Below are 25,377 nucleotides of genomic sequence, written 5' to 3'. Positions count from 1 at the left end.
ACACTTGACTGAGATGGATGGAGATTCTTTAAACATGTTAAAACATCAAGTGATTTACTATATATGCAGTTTGTGTGTTGGTACCAATAACCATTTTGCATCTTCTTTTTTGCAGGAGGTGAAGTCACCAAGCCCAGGTTTGCTCAGTATTTTCATGGCAGCCTGGCCAGTCTGACAATACGGCCAGGGAAAATTGAGAGTCAGAAAGTGATTTCCTGTTTGCAGGCCTGCAAGGAAGGTCTCGATATTAATTCTCTTGAGAGTCTTGGCCAAGGAATAAAGGTGAGGGATGAACTGACATCATCTTTTATAAAAATTTAGATCTCATTTATGAAATGGAGAGCCCAAGGTAGAGTACACACAGTGCAAATGTACTCCTAGAAGCAATGTAATTTCCCATAAAATCATGCAAAGAAAAAACAGAACAGTAAAAGAGCTGTGACACTGCAAAGAAAAATGCCTCTATTATTGCAGAGCTAGATGATAAGAAAGTAAGGCACTGCGATACTACAGAGTCTGTGTGAATTGCCAGGTAGTGTTTTCATGCTTATTTTGTTACTTCTACAGAAATAGACATGATTCCAAAGATTTATTGAATTTTGATCTCAAGTAGTTTTAAAGCAGTGGAATACGTAAGTCTTAATGCAATAGCATTCTAAAAATCAGTACGTTCAAAGAGGAAAACTTTATGGTACATGAAAATTGAACACAAAAAACCCTAAAGTCAAGAAATTAAATTTTTAGATTTGAATATAAATCATTATCCATCTTCATTATGCATATGACTACTGGTAGTGTAGAGTTTTTTCTAAGATTGGAGAACAACAGACAAGGAAATCCTGTTTCAGTTGACCTAGTGGCTAGATGGGTTTGCATTCATTCAGATAATTCTGAAATTCTGTTCTTTGGATACATATGTAGGATCTTGGCTATTCTAATGCTCACATAAGCTGCATTGTCAGTTTTCTTTTACTGACACCATTATTTGGTGACAGTGTTCTTATGCTCAGAGTAAATGAATTTGTGAAGCTGTTTCCTAGAACACAAATACCGCTTCCAAAGGAGCTGAGCTTCCGTTCCAGCCCAGGAAGATCCTTTGGGTGCAGACAGTTCATCCTGAGAAACTGAACAGGGGTGTTTTGTTATGGGGTTTTCAGAGGGGAGGAGGATGGTGCCGTAACACTACATCTGGAACGTGCAGTGGGAGTGCCATGGACAGCATTTTATTAGCCAAACCTTTCTGTGATACAGATTGACCTGAAATGTGCCCAAATGCCTATCTGGGTGATGATAGGCTGCAGTGGTGTAGTATAACTGGTACATTTTGTGAAAACAAGTGTAAAAATGAAAACTGAAAGTGCAAAGATAAGGAGGAAATTTGATAGCACTAACTTTTACATATGAGGAAAGACCCCAAAGAATTATTTTATCATCCTACCAAGAACATCATTAAGAATTTCACATTGCTGCTCCTCACAGCAACAGGACACAGGGGCCAGTTAAAGCTGTCTTAAAAAGTAGTGCATACAAGGAGGAGGTAGGGATTTCTGGAACCCACATGTGTATGCCTAATAGTTAGTTCTTTGCTGGGATTTTCAATTAATTAAAGCACTGTACACTTCGTCCATGGGGCTTTAAAGCATAGTAATTCCTCCCCTTTTGTTGCCCTTTGAAACCTGACAATATTTAAGTCACCCCTGTTTCATGGGCTTGGGAAAATCCTTCTTCTACCACCCACTCCTGCTCCAGCATTTGTGACTGCTTCCTCACTGTACTGGCAGTGCAGAGGAAAAAAGGAAGGCAAGAGATTGTTTTCTGCCCCCTCATGCTTTTGCAAACCTTCAAAACATTTTCATTTTCTGAAATACAGATGAGGCATAGTGAGGTTTTTAAGTTACTAATGTTGCTTTTACTGCCTCAGTAAGCCAACAGTGAGAGCAACAGCAAGAGACAAAAATGAAAGGAGCAATCAGAGAGAGATTGTGGAAAGGTTTCTTTGGGGGGCTGACAGAAGGAAGCTCAGTTGAAAGCAGAACAGTTGCCTGACCTTGAAGAGAAAATGAGAGAGAAAGGTGTTGTGGTGTCAAAAACAAACACACCTGATCCCAGACATGTGTGACAGCTGCACAGATGATGGGCTCTGTGGGGCTGTTTATGTGGTGCTCTGCAGATTCAGTGTTGTCAGACTGATACTGGAAGGTGTTTTAGGCATTTTGGACCATGGAGATTCACACTTTAACTACCTAAGAAAGAGCAGTGTAGCAGCAGTTTCTGACACGATAGTGTTGACTGGTTTTGGGCTGCAGCCTAATTTTTGGTATCTGTAACGGCTCTCTGAGACACTGTCTAAACTGTTGCTATTTTTAGCTTTTTTTAATGAGAAAGATAAAAATGGCTCGGACTGGGCCTTTCACTGGTCCCTTTGGCATAGTTCCAGCTGTTTTGGTGGCTGAGCTATTAACTGGCTAGCTAGGGTCTCCTTTTGTTAATTTTATTCTTTACTGTTGCTAGCTTAAAGAGAGGAAAAAGAAGTATATGCAGACTGGGATTCATGTTAGTCCTCCTCTTTGTTAAAAAATATCCTTCAGTGTGTTGTGATCTTCCTGCACAAGCATTAAACATAGTCCTCCATGTTTGACAAAGGACACTGCGCTTCCTCCTGTTTTTCACAATCTATCTCATGTGTTTTGTTTTTTAACCTTTCTGGCTGTAAGGAAATGTAGGCAGACACTGTCTGTATTTTAACAGAACATCTGGCCATAATCAATGGCCAGCCTTGGGAAAAGCCTGTCCAGGAGAGAAAGGTGCATTTTTGTTCTGTGCTGGCAACAGTAGAGTACAATGTCAAGTGGGTGACCCTGGTTTCCTTGGTAATGCAGATGGTTTACTGAACCAATTAACAGATAAAACATGGAATTAGGATTAATTATGATGAAGGTAAAAATCAGTCATTGGTTATGTCACAAAAGTGACAAGGTTTTTGGTCAGCAAGACTGATCTGTGTTCAGTGCAATGGAGTAGAGAAGGCTCAGGGCTACAAGAGCAGGCAGTGACTTTGCAGGGTTTGCTGGCCCCAGTGAGCAGCTCCATCTTAAATCATGACACCCTTATTGATCATCAGACAGGATGGAAAGTCCCCTTTAGTATGTCTGAAATTAATGAAGATGTAAGAGGCAAATGTTGTAATTGTTTTGTTCATTCATGCTGAAATATATCTCAGAAAGGTATACCAGGATAAAACCACAACAGAAAGCAGCCCAAATATGCTTCTGCATACTAAGCTTGCTCAAAAGGCAATGCTTTTGTATGGGGAATGTGTTTAACCTAAAAAGATTACATAGAAATAATAATCATGGTGGTAAGTTAAAGTTTTGAACTTCCACAGAGTTCAAAAATAAATAGCATTGCAAATTGCTGCAAAAATTGTATCAGCAAGGTTGATAAGGCTGGGAAAAGAACAGCAAATCTGGATTAATTTCCTACAAAATTAATTACAACAGTAGTCATTTAAGTGACTGATACAAGTACATGTTATAGAGAACAACGTGTGGATTCAGCCAATTATAGCTACTGAGTTTTTTTTCTTAAATCATTAAATTTTTAACTTATGTCCGTGCAACATTCCTTAAAAATATATATTATTTTGTACTCTGTACCTGGTCTCTTAAATACTAATTATTTTTACTTCTCCCAGTATCACTTCAATCCTTCCCAGTCAGTCCTTGTCATGGAAGGAGATGACATTGAGAATATAAATCAAGCCCTCCAAAAGGTCTCATACATCAACTCCAGACAGTTTCCTACTGCAGGCGCACGACGTCTCAAAGTCTCATCTAAAGTCCAGTAAGTTATACTTCCAGCTGAATTGAACAGATTAGGAACACTTTTAACAAACTACTTTTCTCTTTGGCCATGTTAAAATAATAATTTTGGCTAAATTAAATTGATAAATCATACTGTTTTGTTATTGAAGCTTAAAGGATTAATTTAATTTACTTTTATGCCAATTTACATGGTGGATTACTCTTGATGTTACCTTCTTAAAAACCTTTTTTGTTAGTGTAATGTACTTCCATTCTCTTTATAGTTTGAGGCATACAGTCTGGACTGAATAGTGCATTTACTGGAATCTTAATAACTTTTAATTTTAAACATTTATGGTTCCTTCTGAGCCATGACTTTTTAATGCATTTTCCATCAAACAGAGAACTTATCTACAAGAGCAGTATCTGTAGGTGTGCTTGAAAAAGCCTGTGTGTCTGTCCCCGGATGTCTGTGCTGTCCCTGGTGGAGGCTGGAAAGGTCTGTGTCCATCCCAGTCCATGCAGCACAGTGACAACAGCTGCACAATGATGTTCAGAGCTGCCCACCGCCTCTCCTGGGCTCTGCCCTGTCCAGAGCAGGGAAAGCAGGGCTTTGGAGGGAAAATAAATCCAGTTCTAACAACCCTCACATGCTGGGGGCACAGCTGTTCCCAAGTGCCAGGGCTGTGCTGTGGGCTGAGCTCCCTGCTGCAGGAGCAGCTCCCGAGGCAGTCCCACTGGAACTAGCCCAGCTTGCACATTCCGGGGCTGGCCCAGCTCCTGTGCCAGCATAAAATGAGGCAGAGCTTGTCAGGACATTCACTTCACACTGCTGATTCAGGTGAAAATGGAAGTACAGGCACCTTTTGTCCACTGCAAATATTGGAGGGTCCCAAAAAGAGTTCATAATGGGACCAATTTAAATGGAAAATTAGGCCCTTTTAATCACACATGATAGGATAACTGTATTGTTTTCATTAGCTACCACTTTCTGAATTTAATGTTAGGTTTGCTAAAGTTAGTTGTCATCTAGTTAACTTTCTTAACCATTTACTTCTCTGTTAAATGTCAGCTAAACATTAAAATATTATTCTGATAGTGACCTTAGGAAAGACTGAGTTTGTCCCTCAGAATGAGTATCTGTGAAGGTGGGAAGGGAGGAGAGGGCCAGAGCTGCCCTCTGCGCACAGTGGTACTGGAATATGCCTTAATGTGTGGTAGTGCCTGAGAATGAATTGGACTGATCTGAGGGCCATGAGCTGGGCTTGGGGCATTGCCAGTGCCACACTCCACTGATGCGCAATGTGTTACATGCAGTTAATGACTGATGTATCTTTTCAGATGTTTTGGTGAAGATATCTGCATTAGTATCCCAGATATAGATGCCTATGTAATAGTATTTCAGGCCAATGAGCCCAAGATTACCATAACTGGGATGGACCACTTTGCTAGACCAGCTGCACAGTTTGAAAGTGAAAGAGGTGTTATTTTGTTACCTGACATCAGGATTGTCAGCACAGTCTCTAAAATGGAAAATTCAGTGGACTTAAGAGAAAATGACAGAGGTTTGTGTCTTTCTTTTAAATATTATTAGTAATTTCATAATGTCTGCTCATGTTTTTTAAAGGATGGTGCAAATAAGTAATGCAAAGGAAGTCACTTCACCCAGATTAATCAGGCCACAGTAATGCTGTACTGAATAAATTCAACTCAACACATTGAAAAATTTGTTAAATGGTGGCAGATCAGAAAGTGCTTCAAAAAAGGGCAGATTTTCCATGTAGTATCCACTTAGTATACTTTAGAATAATTCCTTTCTACTCTTCCTTTCAGATTCTGTTACGTAGTGTATTTTCATTAGAATGCCTCTACTGGTAACAGAATTTTGTTAATTGTGCTGATAAGGTGAAAAGCAGTAATTGAGCAAAAGTGGAAGTTTTAGTCTGCTCTTACGTTTCCAGCTCTGATAGTAGCTTGTGAGTAATACTTGAGAAAGTAATCTCATGCCTCAGTTTACCACAATAAAATGTATGTATAATCCTTTAAAAATATTAGTTTCAATGTTTATTCTAATACTAAGCAATGTGTGTATAATTATTCAACACTGTGTGGATGTTCAAAAGGATAAATCAAGTTTAAAATCATTGTCTATAAAGGAATCTTCCTTTTGAATGTTTGTGTGCAAGGCAGATGAAATGTCTAGTAATTTGAGGAATCATTCTTAACGCTGTTTGTTGGACTAGAATAAGCAGCAACTAGATGTATGGCTCTGGAGAAGAGAAAATGGGTAGCAGTATGCAAGTTTACAGGCATGGATTACCTGAAGCCAACAAATTTGACTTGGGCATCATTTTTTGATATGTTACAGCTGTACTTAGAGCTTAGGTACCCAACTGCACCAGGAGTTTACAATCTAAGGCATAAGGCTTTCCTGGCTGTGCCCTCCTTCCCAATACACCCTCCAACATCCAATTTGATAAATGGGCAGGAAGTTCCAGACTTGCAGTATCTATACCCTCAGGGAGCTGCTTAAGCAGTTTTGCCACACACTCTCTACTAAGTTGATCAGAGAATTTAAATATTAATTTGATATGTTACTCTTTTTGCAGTAACAGAATTCTTTATTACTTGTACATGTTGAAGGACAGTAAGTTTATAACTTAATTTCTTTAAGTCGCACAGCACTGGATCTTGCTATTTATAATAATGCCCTACTATTGGATAGAAAGCCAGGTCTTTGTAATGTAAATTGTTTATGGGGCATAGAGTAACTGAGAGAATCATCCAAACATAGATATGTTGGATGTGTATTTTTCCAGTTTGGTTTTCCTTGAGAAAACTGGTATCAATACAGTTTTGAAACACAGAAATTTTTACATTAATTTATTTCCAAGATCAAATTTCAGTTTTCTACTTCCAGTAATGTTCTTGGTTGTCTTATATTACAGAGCAATATATTTTCTATTTATCTCACTGGGTGTTTGTAGACCTTCATCATCACAGCACCTGTGCAGACCATACACTTCTCTTGATTTGCTTCAAGTGTGCTGGATTTAATATCAGCAAAAACAGTTCAGCCATCTTGGAAAAAATTGAAAGCCCTGATGCAAAGCACATAAAATGACTGAGCTGTTCTGTGATCATTTATCTTCATTTCCGTCTTTTTTTTCATGCCCTATGCCATGGGTTCACAGCCAATAAACAAGTGGTAGTAGAGGAAATGCTCCACAACTTGGATTTCTGTGATGTTTTGGTCATTGGTGCAGAACTAGACCCTGAACAAGAGTGTTTAGAACTAGATCATGGGGAGCTTCAAGGAAAACATCTAGATGCCACAAATTCCACTGCAGGATATTCAATCTATGGTAAGTTCAGGAAATTTGTTTTCCCTTAGTTTGTCACATCAATTATATATTGGAATGAAAGCTCAAATATGTAAGAAATTGGACATAAATCTGTGATTTTCTAACCATGAAAATATCCAAAGGGTGACTGTATCTTAAAAAACACAGTTTCTTCTTGATCTCTGGATGTGCTGTGTTTGCCCTTTGGATTGTAAGGAAAATGGCATCTCTGCTTTCTTTAAATGTGGAGTTTTTGCAGACCATCACAGTGGAACGTGGGAATGAGGAGGCTCCTCAGTGTTCCTGTACAATGCTGGGACATTTGCCATCTTTTTCTCATCACTAAGTAATTTATTCTGTACCTTTGTTGTATTTTCCCCTCTCCATTAGGGACCTACATTCAGCTCCTAAAACTGTCCTCATATAATCAAGTGTCAGGAAACATTTGATGCTCTGTCATTTCCAGACCATTCTGCCGAATTCCGTGTGCTCTGTGAGCAGTTGATTTGTTGTGTACTGCCAGAGCAGTGCTCCCTTGCCTGTCCCAGAGCTGTCCTTGCCCTCCCACCCCACAGGCGTGGACAGCATGTTCAGCTATGAGCAGGTGCTGCGGCAGCTCCGCTACCGCAACTGGGGCACCTCGGCCACCTTGGAGAGGAAGTTCAGGGTCAAGTGCTCCGAGCTCAATGGACGTTACAGCAGCAATGAATTCAACCTGGAGGTGAGCAATGAGTTCATCCTGGAGGTGAGCAATGAGTTCAGCCTGGAGGTGAGCAATGAGTTCAGCCTGGAGGTGAGCAATGACTGAGTCATGTTTTCCAACCTAGCGCTGAGGCCTAGAGTCCAGGTAACAACTCCAGGAAATTGCAGGACCTACTTAGCAATATGATCAAAATTAGTTTTAAGTAAGTGTTTATAAAGACAATTAACAACTTAATAATTGTTAATAAAATGAACAGTTATTTCATAATGTTTAGATAACACCTAAAAGCTGATTAATACAGAAAGAAGAAAAACTCATTACTTATCCAAACAGGTAAATCAAAAGAGCCTGTTCTGTGCCACTTCAGAGTCAACAGCCAGAAATGTTTTTATGCTACAAATTAGAAATATATTAAGTTGTGTATTTTCCACTGGCATAAAAAAAGGAGTTAATTTGGCCTTTAGCATCTATGAAGTGTTCCTACCTGCTGGTGAGCTACAAAGTCCAAGGTAATACATGGAACCAGCAGGCTTGGAGTATAAAACAACTTTTTAGTATCTGGTCTCTTATTTTTCTCTTCTCCCAGGTTAATATTCTACGCAGTTCCAACTCCAACTTCATGAACCATGTAAATCACATTATGTTCCAGCCCAAATTTCTCCAATCTGTTCAGCACCCTGAGGGGAGTGTAAGTCCAGTTCACAGCTCAGGTAGGTGACATCTTCCCAGAGACTTCTCACAATGATTCAATGTGTCAGTGTTTCCCTTGTGGGTCAGCCTGCTCCACAGACTAAAGCCCTGAGGTCCATTATTTCAGCTCCTAAGACCTCTTAGAGATCATTGGAGAGGTGTGAAAGAAGGTAACTCTGAATTCTATTCTGTCCAAGAATGTACTTTTAAAACCTGGTATCCTTTTGTAAAGTCTTCATTGATGGTTTTGTGCTCTGACTCTCATAGTTAAAAAATGTATAGGATACATTTTAATTTAATTTTTAGGTTATATGAGTTAAAATATACACCCAAATCTGAAGCCTTTTCAGTGAAGTTAAATGCAGCTCAAAGATACCTGTTTGAAAGTTGGATTCTGAAATCCTTTTATCTGAATGATATATATGTAAAGAAGTAAAGCTGATGTAAAGTGTAGGCAATTTTAAGTAGCTATATACAGAGATGCTTAGAAAATTACTGTATTTTTCTTTGCATTGTAGAGACACTTCATTAAAATGAAACTGAATATTTAATGGATAAACTATTGCAAACTAGTTTTTTTTTGTTCCTAAATTCTGTTTCAATTTCAGACTTACATTCTTATAGGCAGGGAAAGGCAACAAAATGCGTTATGGACTAGGTTATCCCATGCTCCTGGAACTGCAGTACCTCAAGGTACATAGAAAGTGGCAGCATTTTTCCACTAACCTAATTACGGAGCTGATTACATGCAGTAGTTTAGAGAGACTTCTTCCTGTGACTAGGTGGAGACAGGGGCCTCTCAGAGTACAACCAAACAGTGAGGGAAAATGTCTTGAGTCCTCAAGAGTCTCCCAAGAAGGTTGTAACACAGGTAAATAGGGTGACAATGCATTTATTTCTGGGTGGAAATGCATTTATTTTTTGAAATCTTTGAAAAAACGAAGCTTTGCAATATACATTTTGTCTCAAGTAAGTTTCAGGCCTCAGCTGTGATCAGAAGGGGTCAGCATGCAAGTGAGATAACAGAATTTTACTGCAAAAACGATTTGATTCTGCACTTATTAAATACCTGTCTTCTGTAGTTAAGTGGCTCAAAGAGCAAATGTGAGCATGCTCACTGTTTAGTTAGGATTTATCATACTCGGGATATCTGTGAACACCATTTGTGTGTGCTCCACCTTAATGGATGGGCACTGGTCAACACTTTCTGTTATCCCAGGCACATGGCACATGGCAGGTGTCTGTCCTGATTCTCAGTCCAAAGGAGGGGGTGCTGTGGTTTGAAAACGAACAAAATTAGTGACGTTTTGATGACTTGTTCCACAAGTGTAACTGCATTCCTTTTGCCACCCTTTGTCCCAGTGGTTCCCAGCGTGGCCACGATCATTATCATCATCTGTGTGAGCATCCTGGTGTTGGTGGTAACACTGGGTGTGTTCCGGCTACGCTCAGCCCGTCAACACAGCTCCATGGGACACAAGGGAACCAAGGAGAATGAGATGGACTGGGATGACTCTGCTCTCACCATCACTGTCAACCCCATGGAGGTACTTAACTGGGGCACAGCACTGCATCCTGGCACTGCCAGGAGGCACTAGCTGGGCGGGCAGTGGGTTTGAGCTTCTTTCAGGGTGCAGTTGTTCAGCTGTGTGTGTGTGTACACTAAAGACCCCAGCCCAGTTCTCAGCTCTGCACACCTTGATCAGATATAATTGAGAACTTCAGATTTGTTATCATGTATAATTACTAAAGAAGATGGTGAAGAACTCTCACGTACAGCATCACCTCCACTCCATCCATGTCTGTTTGTAGGTACCCAAGATGATATAGTTCCTTTGGTTTTAACTTTTTCACGTAAGCATTTATACACTAAAAGGAGGGGAAATCATCAGCAGTTTAAAGAAGCTGATGTTGAAGGTTTAAATTTTGTTAGTGTGGCTAAAAAACAGATTGATTATTGACATTACATTCTTCTTGCAGTAGTTTTTGAATATTTGCTACCAACTTGTATAAATTGGATGCTTAATAATCACATGATGATGGAAAGCAGATTTGCCCAGCATGTTAGCATTTATAAATGCTCATTTGAGACAGCTCTGGCTGTCAAGAAGGCACCTTTCTGCTACTGTCTTATTTCTTTAAATGTATTGTAGAAATATGAAAAGCCACACCAGACAGAAGAGGAGAGTGAGGAAGAAGACATAGACGATGAAGAGGAAGACACAACCAGTGCTGAATCAGATGACAGTGAAGAGGAGGAAGAGGAGGAAGAGGAGGAAGTGATTGTCCGAAAGGGAGACAAACAGAATGCCACTAGGCAAGAGCAGTTGGAGTGGGATGATTCAACACTTCCCTAATAACAAACAGCCCTCCAGCCACAGCTCTTTTGTAAAAAAACAATACAATGTTTTTTCAGAGTCTATGAATTCATTGAGAGGATTTGAACTTCTGCTTGCCTATAACTATTTTGCCTAAAATGATCTTGTTGTACTAATTGATAATGATAGAACTGACCTCTTTCTTACAAAGCATGGGGAAAAGATGGTACAAACCTCCTGGCACACAAAGTAATAAAGTAATCCAGAACTTGATCTGTTAGCAAGCATACCCTGCTTCTAACAAAGCAAGGTATGCTTGCTAACAAATTTTGTTTCTACCCTGCAGATGTGTGACTAAAGTCCTATCACTCAATCCATACAAGTTTTTGCCTTTACTACTTTTTTCACACAGGAGAGATTTCAGCTTGTTGTGTAGAATAACTTCTGTGGGTCCAAATACCAGTTGCCATATAACTTCACATTTTTACAGGTGTAAAAAAAACTAAAATACACCTTTAAACTGGGGCAAGGCTTTAGTACTACAGGGGCTAAATTTCACCTGTCATCTCGTCCTGCCTTTTGGATATTAACTATCTTCTGCAAGGGAATATCTAAGACTTGACTGGAGATGCATGTGTGCTTATGTAGACTTGGATGGTGTATTTTTTCAGGTATGCTGTCAGACCCTCAAGAGAGAGATTTTTATCCAATCTATCAATTGAAATTAAAAACAAGTTTAAGAAAAACAGCAACAAGAAAGGGCTGATGAAGGTAATAAAAAAAGCCTCCAGTCTGTGTCCATAGATTGAGTAATATGGTCATATGCAAACTGTAAATTCTAATGGGATTGATTCACTGAAAATCTGTAGAGCTGCTCATTAGTTATGGAGCAATTAGTATTATTATCATTAGTATTGAGCAATTTGCAGCAAATCAATGCTTTAAACTATCTTATGGAACCATTAGCTTGCTGCAGCATCCTACTGAACTAGTGGAAAATAAGTGACCCCATTATTCCATAGCTATGTATGGCTGGGATTTAAACAATTATCTTAGATGAGGAAAACATTCCCTTTTGCTTAGTGAATGCCAGCTGGAATTCCTGTCTGACTATATAAAAACATGATGCCCTATTTCTTCTGTACTCCTGCCTGCCTGTAGTGCACAAGGGAAAGGAAGAAGACTGTGAGCCCTCTTCTGTGCTCATAATTCTCCCTTATTTCTTCTGCCTGAAGCCATTTATGTTGAGAGAAGGTTTTATAAAGAAGACAAGGAAAAATAAAACCTACTTGGAGCCAAAATAGTTGAAAACAAAAAGTAAAATCTTAAGAGGTTGAGAGAGCATTTTAGTTTGTTATGGCAACACAGAATATTTTTCTTAAACACTGTTTAAAAATTTTAAAAAAAGGAAAAATCAGAGCTACATATACAATGTGTTGATTAATCTGTGTGGTGTGGTTTTTGTCCCCTTAAGTACCTTTCAACTGCTTTGCTTACCAAATGCTGCAGCACTTGCTGGGGTAGCTGCTCCAATGCATAGAAAGAAAATGGCATGGAAGTGAATGCTGCTTAGTGGCTTGTCTGGGTTATTTTCCTGAGTATTTTGTTTTCTTTGCAATTTCATCTTTGACTTTTGCTTTTGTAATCCGGTGTTTAAAATGAGCTGCTTCCTCTTCTCCACTCTCCCAGTCAGTCTTGCCACAACAGGACTTTCCTGAACACCCTGAATGGTGGCTGATGTTGCAAAGGGTACTTGGAGTAATCTTAAGGGTACCCACCTCCCTCAGTACTGACTTATTAACAGCTCCTGAATGTCGTGGGATATAGGAAATATATAGTGTGCTTAGGGATTTTTGTAATTCCATTTTCCGCATTTAGTAGCTGAAGAGAAATACTGACAGCAACTAGGCCCTTTAGTAGAATATCTAGAAAGTAAATGAAAGAAGAATATATATTAATTTTAAAATTAGATAATCATGCTTTTATTTGTTGTGCCAGCAATCATGTCACATGGCTGTTAAGACTGGCAATACAGCAGATTTCTTTTGTTATAAATCCTGTTTTATTTTATTCTGTCACACATATTAAACTTAGAAGAATATGTGCAGAATCAAGGCCATATAAGTACATTTTATCTGCTGGAATAACAACTGTAAGTATGTCCACAATTTCTGTCTAATAAAAAATTAATATTAATATTTCTGATTTTCTTGAACAAAATGTTATGTTAGATCAGTTCCTACCATCCTAGTGTCCTAGATAATTTCTCAGTTTTAATTTTTAGTGACATGAAGGAGGCTCTTCATGATGCCTGTTATCAGCATGTATCAGCAAATCTTTCTGCTCAGAAAACATTTCAAAATTAAATGTAGATATTTAAAAGTCAATTTCAGATTTAAAACTGGACTTAAATTATTTTAAAGTTTTTGTTATTCCTGATTATTGTTATTATTATTGTTGTTGTTGCTGTTATCATAGCAAATATTAGGGCAACTTGAAAACAGCAATTTACAACCTTATTGACAGCCTTTAATTATTTTATATGTTTGTGAATTCATCAGTGTGTTTCCCCATGTAAACTTTTTGCTACTGGAAGCACATCTTTTCAGTTTGTACTCGTACATTACACAAAAAGGAAACAAAGTATTTTCTCTACTGTAAATAAATCTACATTTTTAAACCTAAGCAAAGTCATACAGGCATGTGTGTTATCACTAAAACTTGGTTTGCAGTAAGATATTCAGCAAACTAAATGCATCATTGTACTTATTTTAGATTACACACTGGAGCACATTATGCAGCATTTTTCATTCAAATAAACAGAAACATCCTTTTCACAGAATGGCAGTGAGAATGAGGTACTTCTTCACAAAATGGGCCCTAGAATATTTGTATACCACTGAGAGCAGTGGTTTCCTGAGCAAAACTACTACTAGAAAATCAAAGAAATATCAATTTTTCTAAAACAACTCTAACAAAATTGCATCCCCTCCAAAAATATATTATGTCCTGAAGGCACAGAACATAACATCAAACATAAACAGAACACACGATTGGAGATACAAGCACCATAATGTCACCTAGGACAATAACCTACTTGTTTAAAAACCAACAAGAACATATACACACATATGTACATAAAGACACCCACGTGGGGTTCTTTTGCCCCTAATCAAAAGCCAAAATTCTCTCCTTTTCCCCCTGTAAAAACCATTTAGAACTGTAAAACCATTCAGTTGGAAAAGACCTCTAAGGTCATTGAGCACTGCCAAGCCCACTGCTAACATGTCCTCAGGTCCCCCATTCACATGTCTTGGAATTCGCCCAGGGATGGCGACTGTGCACTGCCCTGGACAGCCTTGTCCAATACCTGACTATCCTTTCAATGAGGAATTTTTTCCCCAATATTCAGTCTAAACCTCCCCAGCACACTACGAGCTTGTTTGCCCTTGTCCTATCACTTGTTACTTGAGAGGAAAAAACAGCTCCACCTGGCTGCAGACTCATCTCAGGGAGTTTGAGAGAGTAAAAAGGCCCCTCCTGAGCCTCCTTTTCTGCAGGCTGAGTCCCACCAGCTCCTTCAGCTGTTTCTCATCAGCCTGGTGCTCCAACCTTTCCCCAGCTCTGTTCTCTTCCAAGTGCTCATTGCAGCCCCTCAGGATCTGTCTTGTGGTGAGGTGGCTTTTTTATACTAGCAATAAACAAGTCTATCCAAAGAAAGCAGTTCTGAAGAGGTACCCACAATCCATGGCACCAGGAATTCAGAGGTGACAACAGATGTCTAAAATGACATCACATCAATGATCCCTTAAATTTCTGGAGTTCTAATCTAAGGCTGGGAAAAGCTGTAAAACCTAAAAATGCAAATTGAAGATGTTATCTGAATTAATATAACTGCCTTAGTGGCTATTGTTGATTAATAGCTTCCATTTCTCTCTCATTTCTACCCCTTCCACAGGTATTTTATCTTTGCAAGTAAACTTTAAAATGCACAGTTTAGATTAATATCAATATTTACCGCATTGGCTTACACATCTAGAAATAGATGTAAGGTTTGTGACATCTTTAATACTAATTAAAATAAACTCTTGCTATTTTTTCATTCCAACAGGTAATACTTTGCAGTGGTGGTGGGACTGCTTTTTACCTCACCAGAGGCTAATGGGAGGGAGCAGTTTATTTTTCTTTCTGGCATATAGTGGTGCTGAGCTTGCTGAGCACCATCCTTACTCCATTTTGGAACAAAGTAAGGCTCAGAAAGGATGAGAGAGTTCTGAAGTTCCTGCTGTGGTTGAAATCTAATGTCTCAATTGCAGGAGCTGTCCCTGCTTGACCCTAAACTAAGAATTCAAAATAATTCAAAATAATGCCATGGGAAATCAGTAGCCCCAGGCGAAGGATGGGCAGAGGGTAATGCAGTAGCAGCCCTTACTGCACTGGGGAAAAGCCTTTTGAGCTTTGATAAAATATAAATAATAAATAACTTGTGTCTCAACTGTCCCTTTCCCCAGCTTTAACCTCAGAGGCAGCTTTACTTTTCTCCCTCGTAGGGGTCCTAGTGCACTGGGACCCAACACTGCCTCTTCTCAAAGTTTTGGTGCCAGTACCCACAGCTCTCCATCTCCACAGAACAGCACCTGGAAAGACTTTACTGGGGTGACAGCAGGTAAAGGTCTGGTGGGATGGAGCTGCACCTGGTACACTGGAGTAGAAATTATAGCACCAAAACTAAGGATATTTGCAAAAGCATATGGATACTGAGAGAGAGAGAGGAAACAAAACTGAATACATCTCCTCTAAGGGGCTTCCCATTCCCTTAATTCACACATGCTGACCAGAATAAATACCTCAAAACTAGGATATCCCCAGTCTCAGAGGGTATATCAGGTTTTATCAGGGTCTGCCTTGAGAACTGATTTCTTCCTTTAAGCAACTGCTTAAAGTAGTTCTACACCAAGTGAGTAAATCTAAGGAGACAGGAGAAAAAACCCTAAATGACAAAACATAAATATCAAAAAGATTGCCAAAGAAATCAAACCACCTTCTAAGTTACTAAATTAATTTTTGTTGGTTGTACATAATCCAGTGTTGTATAATCTCTCTCATGCTCCAGCCAGTATCACCATTGGCACTAGGTTCTCCCTCTCAGCACAGCAGAGGAAGCTGCCAGGCCTTGTTCCTGCACAGCCTCCCTGCCCCCAGAGCCTGTCCAGCTCACAGCATTCCAGTGCCACTGCAAACTGCCATAGGAACAGTAGCCAGCCCATTCCTCCAAGATTTTGGTGCTTCCAGAGAAACCCACACACTCATGCACCAAATCATTACACTTTGTAATATTTTCTACAGCACCATGAATCTGTGGTCCTGTACAATATTTGTACATTTGGGTCAAATATATATATATATATATATATATTTTAATAAAGAAAGGCATAACAAGCAATATGTGAGATGTTATGTAAACTGAAATGGATCAGTTTCCCTAAAGCTGCATGTCTTAGATTGTGTATCCAGTGATCAGACTTCTGATTGCTAGACTCTCCTGGAATCCAACTTCATTTTTGTTAGCATGGAGAATAAAGATACAAAGAATAGAGATAACCACTAAAGCTACTGCAGAGCAAAAATCATACTTTTTAACACACCCAGTCTCAAGAAATATTTCTGCTAAATATATTGGGAAAATTGCTCCAGTGATCTCTCATAAAGTAATTATAATTCATCACCTTTGTAGGATTAGCAAGGTTCAAGCCTGGTATGTTCTTTCTGATTTTGGTTTTCTCTGAAAAAGACATGGTCACAAATTAAAAATACACAGTACTTGAACAGTGCAAAAACAAAAGGGGAGCAAGGGCTTTAATTTCATAAGCCTCTGTCTAAGATAGGAGTTTTAAAGTAATAAACAACTGTAGCCCTCATTATTGAAACTTTGCCGAATAAAATGAACCCAGGAAGTTCTGTATGTTCATAACTTCATTCCTGGTGATGAAAAGGCAGGCACCAGAGCAGGTACTCTTTTTCCCTAGAGGCATTTTGCTGCCTTTGGAGTAGGTATCGCCAGCTCTTTGCTCGTTATGGTTTCCATGTCTCTGCTGGCAACAGGAACAGTGCTGCTAGAATCCTTTGGAATAGTCCTGTTAAAGAGCCTGGTGGTGAACCATAATTCAATAATTCTCCTGCAGCTCTGCTACCAGCCCTCCATGATGGAGCACTCCAAACACATGCAGAGGGAAAGACACAATGGATACAGTGGAGAGCTCTGGGCTGGTGCTTTATTAGTTACTGCCTCTAAAGAAACACACTCAGCAGCATGAAGCACTGCAAATTTGTGAAACAGAGTTCAGGAAAAGCCTTCATTCTTATTTTCAGTACTAGCTCATGGGGAAATTGTGCATTTATCAGCTGTTGAAGCTCTATGCCCATGTACTGTCACTATTTATATCTGTGCTGAGAACAAAAAAGCAGTTTTTTTCCCAGTTAAGTACATTGTACAATAAAATCATTCAGCTTTCCCTGGGAAAAGTGCACAAAGCTTGCCAAATGCAAAGAGAAGAAGCTTCCAAATAGGGAACAAAGATTTTACAATGGTATTCCATCCTTGTACTTCAGAAACCCAGAAAATTTCATGGGAGTAAAATGCTTTTCTGCAACCCTATTTCTTTTGTATAAATCTGGATACAGTTTCGGGTTTTCAGAGGCATTTAACTTTCCACCTGGGTATAAAGTTCTTTCCAGGTGTCCTTTCATGTACTAACCCATAAAACTATTTTTGGCTGAAGGTTTCAGGATATACTAAGGGGGGGAAAAGCAAAAAGTTATTAAAATTACAGTGTCTTTTTTTTCTACTCCTGCCTAACCTAAATATATAAACAGGTACAAAAGACTTGATCAGACAACCCTGACCAAGTCTGTGACTACAATGACATTTCAAACCAGCACTGAAATTGGCAATAAATCCTTGTCTACAAACTGCTTAATGTATGGTGGAGGAGAAGGTGGACAGTTGTTTTAATTGGGAGTGCTCTTCAGAATGTGGAATGAATCAACTACAGTCAGTTCCACTAGAAAATCAAATTATTATTTAAGGAAGAGTGAACAGGAAAGTAGAAGAGAATATTGCATGAATAACAGAAAGAGTTTACAGTTATGTGAAAAAAGTTGAAATTTGATCTCGTAGAAAAGAAAGAGACATAAAAGCTTGAGTGTCAAATAGTAAGAAAATGGAAAAAATTTCTGTTTCCATGCCAGAACTGACACTGTCACAATGAACAAGAAAGAGAATGAATGTCAGATGTCGAAGGGTTCCGAGAAGACCAGACATAGATGCGATACACACACACGTGTGTTGCATATATATACATGTGTGTACAAGAAAATCACAGAATGGTGCCCAAGGGGAGGTGGTGGCTGTGATGATGAAGGAGAACTTGCAGGTTTTTAGCCTGGCTGATGCTAAAGTTGCCTTCTTGAGTTCCAGTTACAGCACCTCCAGCAGAGCTGGGAAAGGAGCAGGGCCATGAGAGGTGTTGCTACACTGTGTGTGCATTAAACAGAAAAATTTAGAGCCAAGGCCAGCCCAGGGGGCTTGGGACAAACATTCTGTCTGCTGTGACTTGAGTCTGAGGGTACAGTTTACCACACAGTTTAATTTGAGGTAAGAAATTGAACTTTTGCCCACAGAGAGTTGTTGATTAGTTTTAGAGATTTTCTACAACAAACATACTCTATGGGTTGATGAGGAGCTGGAGACAGACAGACTATATTCCATACTGAAAAGGCCCCCAAGTAAACTATTTGTGGTGATACAATCTCCTAAATGGCCGCACAGTTAGGAATCCTGATTTTTGAAAATATACATAATAGAAAACTTTTTAAGGATAATGACCATCTCTGTGCCAATCTGAGAGCTGAAGTTATTGCTTCCATTCTCAGAATCAACTACTGGCACATTTATTTTTGGCCTCTCCACAAACTGATAAAAAAGTGTGAGGTACATCTGAAACGAGATGGGGGTTTTGTATGTATTCTGTTACAAATACTGCACCACCAGTTGAGTAAATTTTTGGTTGTGGTTAACAGGAAATTCTGTTCAAAGGGTCATCATGACAGGGATGGGAAGACAGACCAAGGTGGATTATTGCTTTGCAGGGTAATAAACACTATGGGTGGGCTTCCTGAGAACTGTTTCATCTCAACATCAGTGTATTTCAAAGTTCATAGTAGACTTCAAATCCTAGAAATAAATATTAGTAGACAAAAGGAAAAAGTAGTGCAAGTAGAGTATTATGCTAATAGTGCAGAATTCTTTCCTATAATATATATTTTTAGCATTAGGGGTGGGGGTGCTTCAACCTACTTAAATGTTTCTAAGCCTGGGGCTTCTACTGCTTGCCCTGGGAGATTGTTCTAGAGTCTATTAGAATTCACCATTAGAAAGCTTTTCCTGAAAATTAATTTAAATAATCCTCTTTATAATTTTTATCTCATTAGTCCCAGTTAGACCCTTTTGCACCACTCTTAATAATTCCTATAGCCATGATTTATATCCTTTGAATATTTTTAGATAGTTATCAAGTTCATTGCCTTTGGTAATTTACTAGAGAATCTGTGAATCCCTCCTCATCCCAATTCATTCCTTGAGTTTTGTGTTTCTTACCTTTTCATGAGATGTCTTTAATATACAAACTAAATCCCCTAGTATTTCCTTAAATGAGTCACTGTCAGTTCACTCTGTTAAGGTGTTCTGTGTTGCTGATGTCACTGCATAAGTTGTCAAAGTTTAAACAATAAATTTAAATTGAAACTTGATTTTTAAAAAATCTTTTTTGTAATCCATGGATAAGTTCTCATATGATATGAATTTGGCAGTGTCTTTTACATGGGTATGATTTAACAAAGCCAACCAATAAACACTACAGCCAAGCAAACAGTAATACAAAGTATAATTTGTTAAAAATTAGGTTGCTGTCATTAATGTGAAAACAGACATTGTCATTCACGGGCCCATGTTTTTAAGGGTTGCTACACTTAACAGCAGCTATTAACTAGTAATTTCACTTAAGACAGATAATACTGCTTCTCCTCAAATGTCAATAGAATGCACCTACTTTCTAAAACAAATGCTCAAGATTTCTAGATAGGCACTAACTGCTACAAAGAAATATAATTTTGCCAGCTCTTCTGATTACTGTCATGCTGACCCTTATATTGCAAATTTGTGATCCATTTCTGGTCTCTGGCTGGCATGATGACCATGCAGTATGTTTTCAATCATTTCCCAAGCAAGCCTGTGTTTTCTGGCTCAGAAGCCACACAGGCAAACAGAGAAGATGTACAAAGGCAGCTTTGGTCTTTTCATTGATGTGTTTTCTTCACCTGCTCCTGCTTCCTGTAGTTGAACTCCAAACCAGAACTGGAATACTTGTGCTGGAAGAGCCACTTTTACTTAAAACCCAAGGGAAATAGAATTTGATTTCTTCTTCATTTGCGCTGTCTGCAAGGATTGGTGTAAAGGGGAAAGCAGGAACACTGAGGGTTCCAGGGGTGACTTTAGGGAGCTCTCTGCTTCCCTCAGCACATCTATGTCCCTAGTGGGTGTAAATTGTGCAAAATAATTTCCAGGAGTGGGTTTAGGTCACATGAGCAAATAATTACTTCCTTGGCATTGGCTGTTTGCCGCCACTGCTCTGCCCACCTTCCCAAAATGAGCCATGGCATGAGGAGTACCCAAAGTCTGAGGGACAGGAGGGAAGATGAATGAGTCTTGTAAGGTCAGGTTGCAACACAAAGGAGAGGAAAAAGAAGAGGAATTCCTGAGCAAGGAGCTGTAAAACATGACTTGTGATGAGCAACACGGCAGGAATCAGATACTCACCCTGAATAGTGCTGCAGTTTGGTGAAAGGGGTTGTTCTAGTTAGATTTAACTATACAGTTATTAAACAGTTAGATATTACTGAGGGTGTAGGATTTTGAAGAGCTGAGAAATTATCTCATCATGTTGAATGTAACAGCTGTGCTCTAATTGCCTGGGATAATTCTATTTCATGTGTCATCATCTCTTGACAGTAAAAATGGTATTTCATCTGCCTGCAAAAATGTACAATTTTTCCCACACAGTTCGTAATTTGCCAGATTGTTTCCATGTTAGTGCATTAGTTCTTGTTAAGGAGCAGTAACTGCAGTTGGCAGCATGAGTTTTGTAGCTTGGGATTGCTTCCTAGCTGTCCAAATTCTGTGTAGTTGTGGCCACTTCTATGGATAATGAAAACTATACCAGAGAAGGGATTAAATAAACATATGCTGTATGGTTGTACATACAAGGGTTGTACTCCGTAAATGTGTCTCAAACCAACAGACTGTTCAGCCCAGGAAAAACGCTCTTACATGAAATATCTTGTAGTTTATGTGAAATGACCATAAACCGTATCTTGAAATGTCTTGTTGCAGATGTTAAATGCATTTCTGAAAGCATGAATCTACACAATTTATGCAGTACAATGAATTAAATGACTATATGCAAATGAAAATATTAATATGAAATTATTTTTTATATATATTAATCAGCTCTTTACAAAAAAAAACACAAAACAACCCTTTCTTAATGAAAATGTACAGTAAATTTTGACAGACAATATAGTACACAAACCCTAACTTTTTACATAGAGAAAGAAGTTGTACAAAGCTCCTCCATGGTATAGTGGTGTATTTCATAAAAGCCATGTCAATTTGCACAGTCATTTATGAATTCAAAATTGTTAGTATCCATATGTTTTCCACAGGACTGATTAAATTCATATTCCAAATAGGTCTGTTATTTAAAAATTTGTTCTGTACATCCGTACATGTATAAAACCAAAGTAATTTTTGTGGTCACTACAGCACTTTCTGTGAATTGGCCAATAAATATAATTTTAGAATTTCACATAAAAGTAATGTTCTGTAATCTTTATTTCACTGATTATTGGGATGTTTCTCATTTCCAACATAACTTTTAAACACTAACACACCTCAGGCGGCAAAGATTAAATATCTGGCCCACATCTGCCATCTCTCTTGCTAATTCCTAAGGAGGAAAATGCCATGTCAAAAGACTCAGTCCAATTTTAGAGCATCTACACAACCTTTCATGCTGCTGCTGAGAAAGGGAAGCAAGGGAAAGGGAACTTTTTGAAGAGCTGCTGGTATTTATATTTAATGACCATCTATTTTCCCTCTTCATTTTGGTGCGATAGAAGATGATAAAATATTAAAGAGAAGGATGAATATACTGCATATTGCACACATAAAATCTGAAATAGTACAAGGGGAAAAACCTAATTATGGGTCACCAGCCTATGAATTGCATTAGCACATGTAAGTGATGTATGTGATCTCATCACACATGGGAATGTGCCTGATGTCTCTTTGCCGTCTGTTCTGTCTGGAGCTCCCCTCCTTGTCAGCTCCTCAGGCTTGATCTCATTCTTTTCCAAGATGTTCCACTGATTACCTCAGGTCTGGTCTGCACAGCACAAACTCATCATGCACACTTTTTTACCACACACAGTTAAATAAGGTCTAAGATGCAATTCAGTCCCTTCCAATTTTCAGAAGGGTTTATCTCCCACTTCAGCAATCTCAGTGACAAGCAAAAGCTAAACCTGGATATCCAAAGGTCTGCCTCCAACCCCTGCTGTGCCACACTGAACACAGCAAGTGCTGGAGGCAACATCAGCCTTCACAGCCCTGTTTGAGTGGAACAGCCTCCCATGGCTGGCTGGAGTTTGGGAAAGTCAGGGAAAATGCATATCCTATACAGGGACAGTGAGCCCAGTCCTGTGTCGTTGTAGGTGCAGACTGGTATTAAGAGTTCAAAGATTCCAAACATAAGTCCCTGTTTACTGCATTTCACATCCAGAGAGTGCGGCAGCCTTAGCAATTCCCTGTGGTATAAAATTTGGGATTAAATACAGACACTTTCACTTTTTAATAATAAAACTTTTTAATAATAAAACTTTCTGAAGGTCTGAAATATTAGTTAATAGTAGCTGTGCTGAGTGTGCTCCCAGCAAGACTGGGACCATTATCTGGCTGCATGGCTGCAAGGCCTGTTTTCTTAATAGAAAAAAAAGTTCTTAAATCTAATTATGCTTCCCTCCTTGGAAAGCAATTCCTGACTTTCCTCTCCTCTCCTCTCCTCTCCTCTCCTCTCCTCTCCTCTCCTCTCCTCTCCTCTCCTCTCCTCTCCTCTCCTCTCCTCTCCTCTCCTCTCCTCTCCTCTCCTCTCCTCTCCTCTCCTCTCCTCTCCTCTCCTCTCCTCTCCTCTCCTCTCCTCTCCTCTCCTCTCCTCTCCTCTCCTCTCCTCTCCTCTCCTCTCCTCTCCTCTCCTCTCCTCTCCTCTCCTCTCCTCTCCTCTCCTCTCCTCTCCTCCCCTCCCCTCCCCTCCCCTCCCCTCCCCTCCCCTCCCCTCCCCTCCCCTCCCCTCCCCTCCCCTCCCCTCCCCTCCCTGCAATCTAGGTTTTTACTTTTTGTGTGTCATTAGTTAACAAAATAACAGGAAGGAAAAAAACTTATATCCCACATTAGTCCCCACCACTCCCCTCCCTGCAATCTAGGTTTTTACTTTTTGTGTGTCATTAGTTAACAAAATAACAGGAAGGAAAAAAAAATTATATCCCACATTAGTCCCCACCACTCCCCTCCATGCAATATAGGTTTTTACTTTTTGTGTGTCATTAGTTAACAAAATAACAGGAAGGAAAAAAATTATACCCCACATTAGTCCCCACCACAGTAACCATTAAGTCCTGGTATGGTCTCTTAATAGAAAATATACATCTACTATGCAATGACCTGGGAAGACATGAAAGTCAGTGAAGTCTTGGACAGTGCATTTTCTTTCCAGCAATTTCAATAGTCTTTAGAACCTATTCAGAATTTACAAGGTGCTTTTTACAACTCCTGAATTTAAACTTAATGACTTACAATGAAATTGCAGTGATTCAAAGAAACAAAACAAGTTACAGGCTTTTTACAGAAGAGTCTAAAGTTTTCCTCTTTTTGTGACAATTCATAAATATATAAAAGAAAATTATTTTGGCTAATAATTAAGTCATAAAGTGATAATATATTTAATTTTGAGACTTCTTGAAGACCTCCTGAAAAATCAGAAATATGAGTTACGGCATTAGGATTTCCACAACCCTCTGAAAAGAATTATTTCTTGTTACAGACAAGACAACAATTTTAACTTATTATTTTATTAGCAAAAATAATTTGTATTTATAATTTAATTCTATTCATAATTCCAAACTGTTGTTAACTTTGCAGGTTTTCTAATAACCTCTGTGACCTTTGTTCCTGAATTTTGAGAACCTACAATAAATAAATCATGGTGGCTTAACCTGTTTAAAAATATGTGTCAAGTAGTCAAACACTCTGCTTACACCTTCCCCACTTACTCAAAGCCTCCTAACACAAATGCACAAAGCTGACAGGATTTTTTTACACAAAAAATACACTAGGAATAAAAAATTGAAAATTAAAACCTAAATAATACAAATGGCTTTTTCACTTATTTGCTTATTCACAGTCTATTGTTTAATACTATGACAATCTTTAAGCAGTCTTCTACCACACTGAAAAAAGGAAATGAGCAGCTGGTGCTAGTGCCAAAAACAAGTGGAAAAAAAGATATTACAGCCAGAAAGAGAAAGTAGGATTTAACTCTTCCCTGCTGTATGGCTTCAAACTGAAAGAGAGTAGATTTAGATTAGACATTGGGAAAAAAAATCTTTCCTGTGAGGGTGGGAAGGCCCTGCCCAGAGCAGCTGTGGCTGCCCCTGGATCCCTGGAAGTGTCCAAGGCGAGGCTTGATGGGGCTTGGTGCACCCTGGAATAGTGGAAGGTGTCCTTGCCATGGTAGGGGGTGGAACAAGGTGGTCTCTAAGGTGCCTTCCAACCCAAACCATTCTATGATATATTTATGGATCACAAATAGACACATATAGACAAATGTTACAGAATTTCTGAGAGAGAGAGGGCATGATTTATGTTTGGAATGAGAATTGAGCTACCCACTCAGACTAGGCCCCTGATAAGCAGCCTTGATTGCACTTAGAAAACTTTGATGCAGTGAAAATTCAGTTGTGGCACAGTTAGAAATTATGTTAAGGTAACTACAAAGTAATGAGCTATCCGAGTGTGAATTAGAGTAGAGCTGCAGTGTGAAAAGCCTGACCACCTTAAGGCAATGATAAACAAAGTTAGCTTGCCAATGAGAGTGCCTTTGTAAACTGTAAACTATATAGAAATGTATATACACTGCCATCTTCCCTTGAATAAAGGGAGAACGTTGCATTAATCATATTGGTTGGATGTGTGTTCTGTCTTGTCCAGCTTTCCTGTTTTATGAGGTCCCTGGCTTTGGACAAATGCTCATAGAAATCTATGTTTTAAAAAGTTGTAGTTGATCTAATAACATATATGAAATGCTAAGACAATCAGGAAGAGATCTAGCAACAACAGATTCATATCTGCC

At 38.9% G+C, this 25,377-nt stretch overlaps 1 protein-coding gene across 3 annotated transcripts in view; it reads left to right on the top strand.

Moving 5' to 3' along the window:
* CLSTN2 (calsyntenin 2) overlaps positions 1–19,666 on the top strand; it is a 339,467-nt gene extending 319,801 nt beyond the window's left edge. For all 3 annotated transcript variants that reach the window (XM_077785560.1, XM_077785559.1, XM_031505652.2), the window contains 8 exons: positions 116–282; positions 3,695–3,843; positions 5,145–5,368; positions 6,998–7,168; positions 7,723–7,868; positions 8,437–8,560; positions 9,903–10,087; positions 10,694–19,666. In XM_077785560.1, coding sequence (XP_077641686.1) covers positions 116–282; positions 3,695–3,843; positions 5,145–5,368; positions 6,998–7,168; positions 7,723–7,868; positions 8,437–8,560; positions 9,903–10,087; positions 10,694–10,897 — 1,370 coding nt within the window. In that variant the 3' untranslated portion in view covers positions 10,898–19,666. The remainder of the gene's footprint in view (positions 1–115; positions 283–3,694; positions 3,844–5,144; positions 5,369–6,997; positions 7,169–7,722; positions 7,869–8,436; positions 8,561–9,902; positions 10,088–10,693) is intronic.
* Positions 19,667–25,377: the final 5,711 nt, after the last annotated feature.

Source organism: Lonchura striata, chromosome 10 (genome assembly GCF_046129695.1).
Source record: "Lonchura striata isolate bLonStr1 chromosome 10, bLonStr1.mat, whole genome shotgun sequence".
In the NCBI taxonomy this organism is placed as follows: Eukaryota; Metazoa; Chordata; class Aves; order Passeriformes; family Estrildidae; genus Lonchura; species Lonchura striata.
Note: the sequence above shows the minus strand (reverse complement) of the source record. Positions and strands in the feature narration are given on the sequence as shown.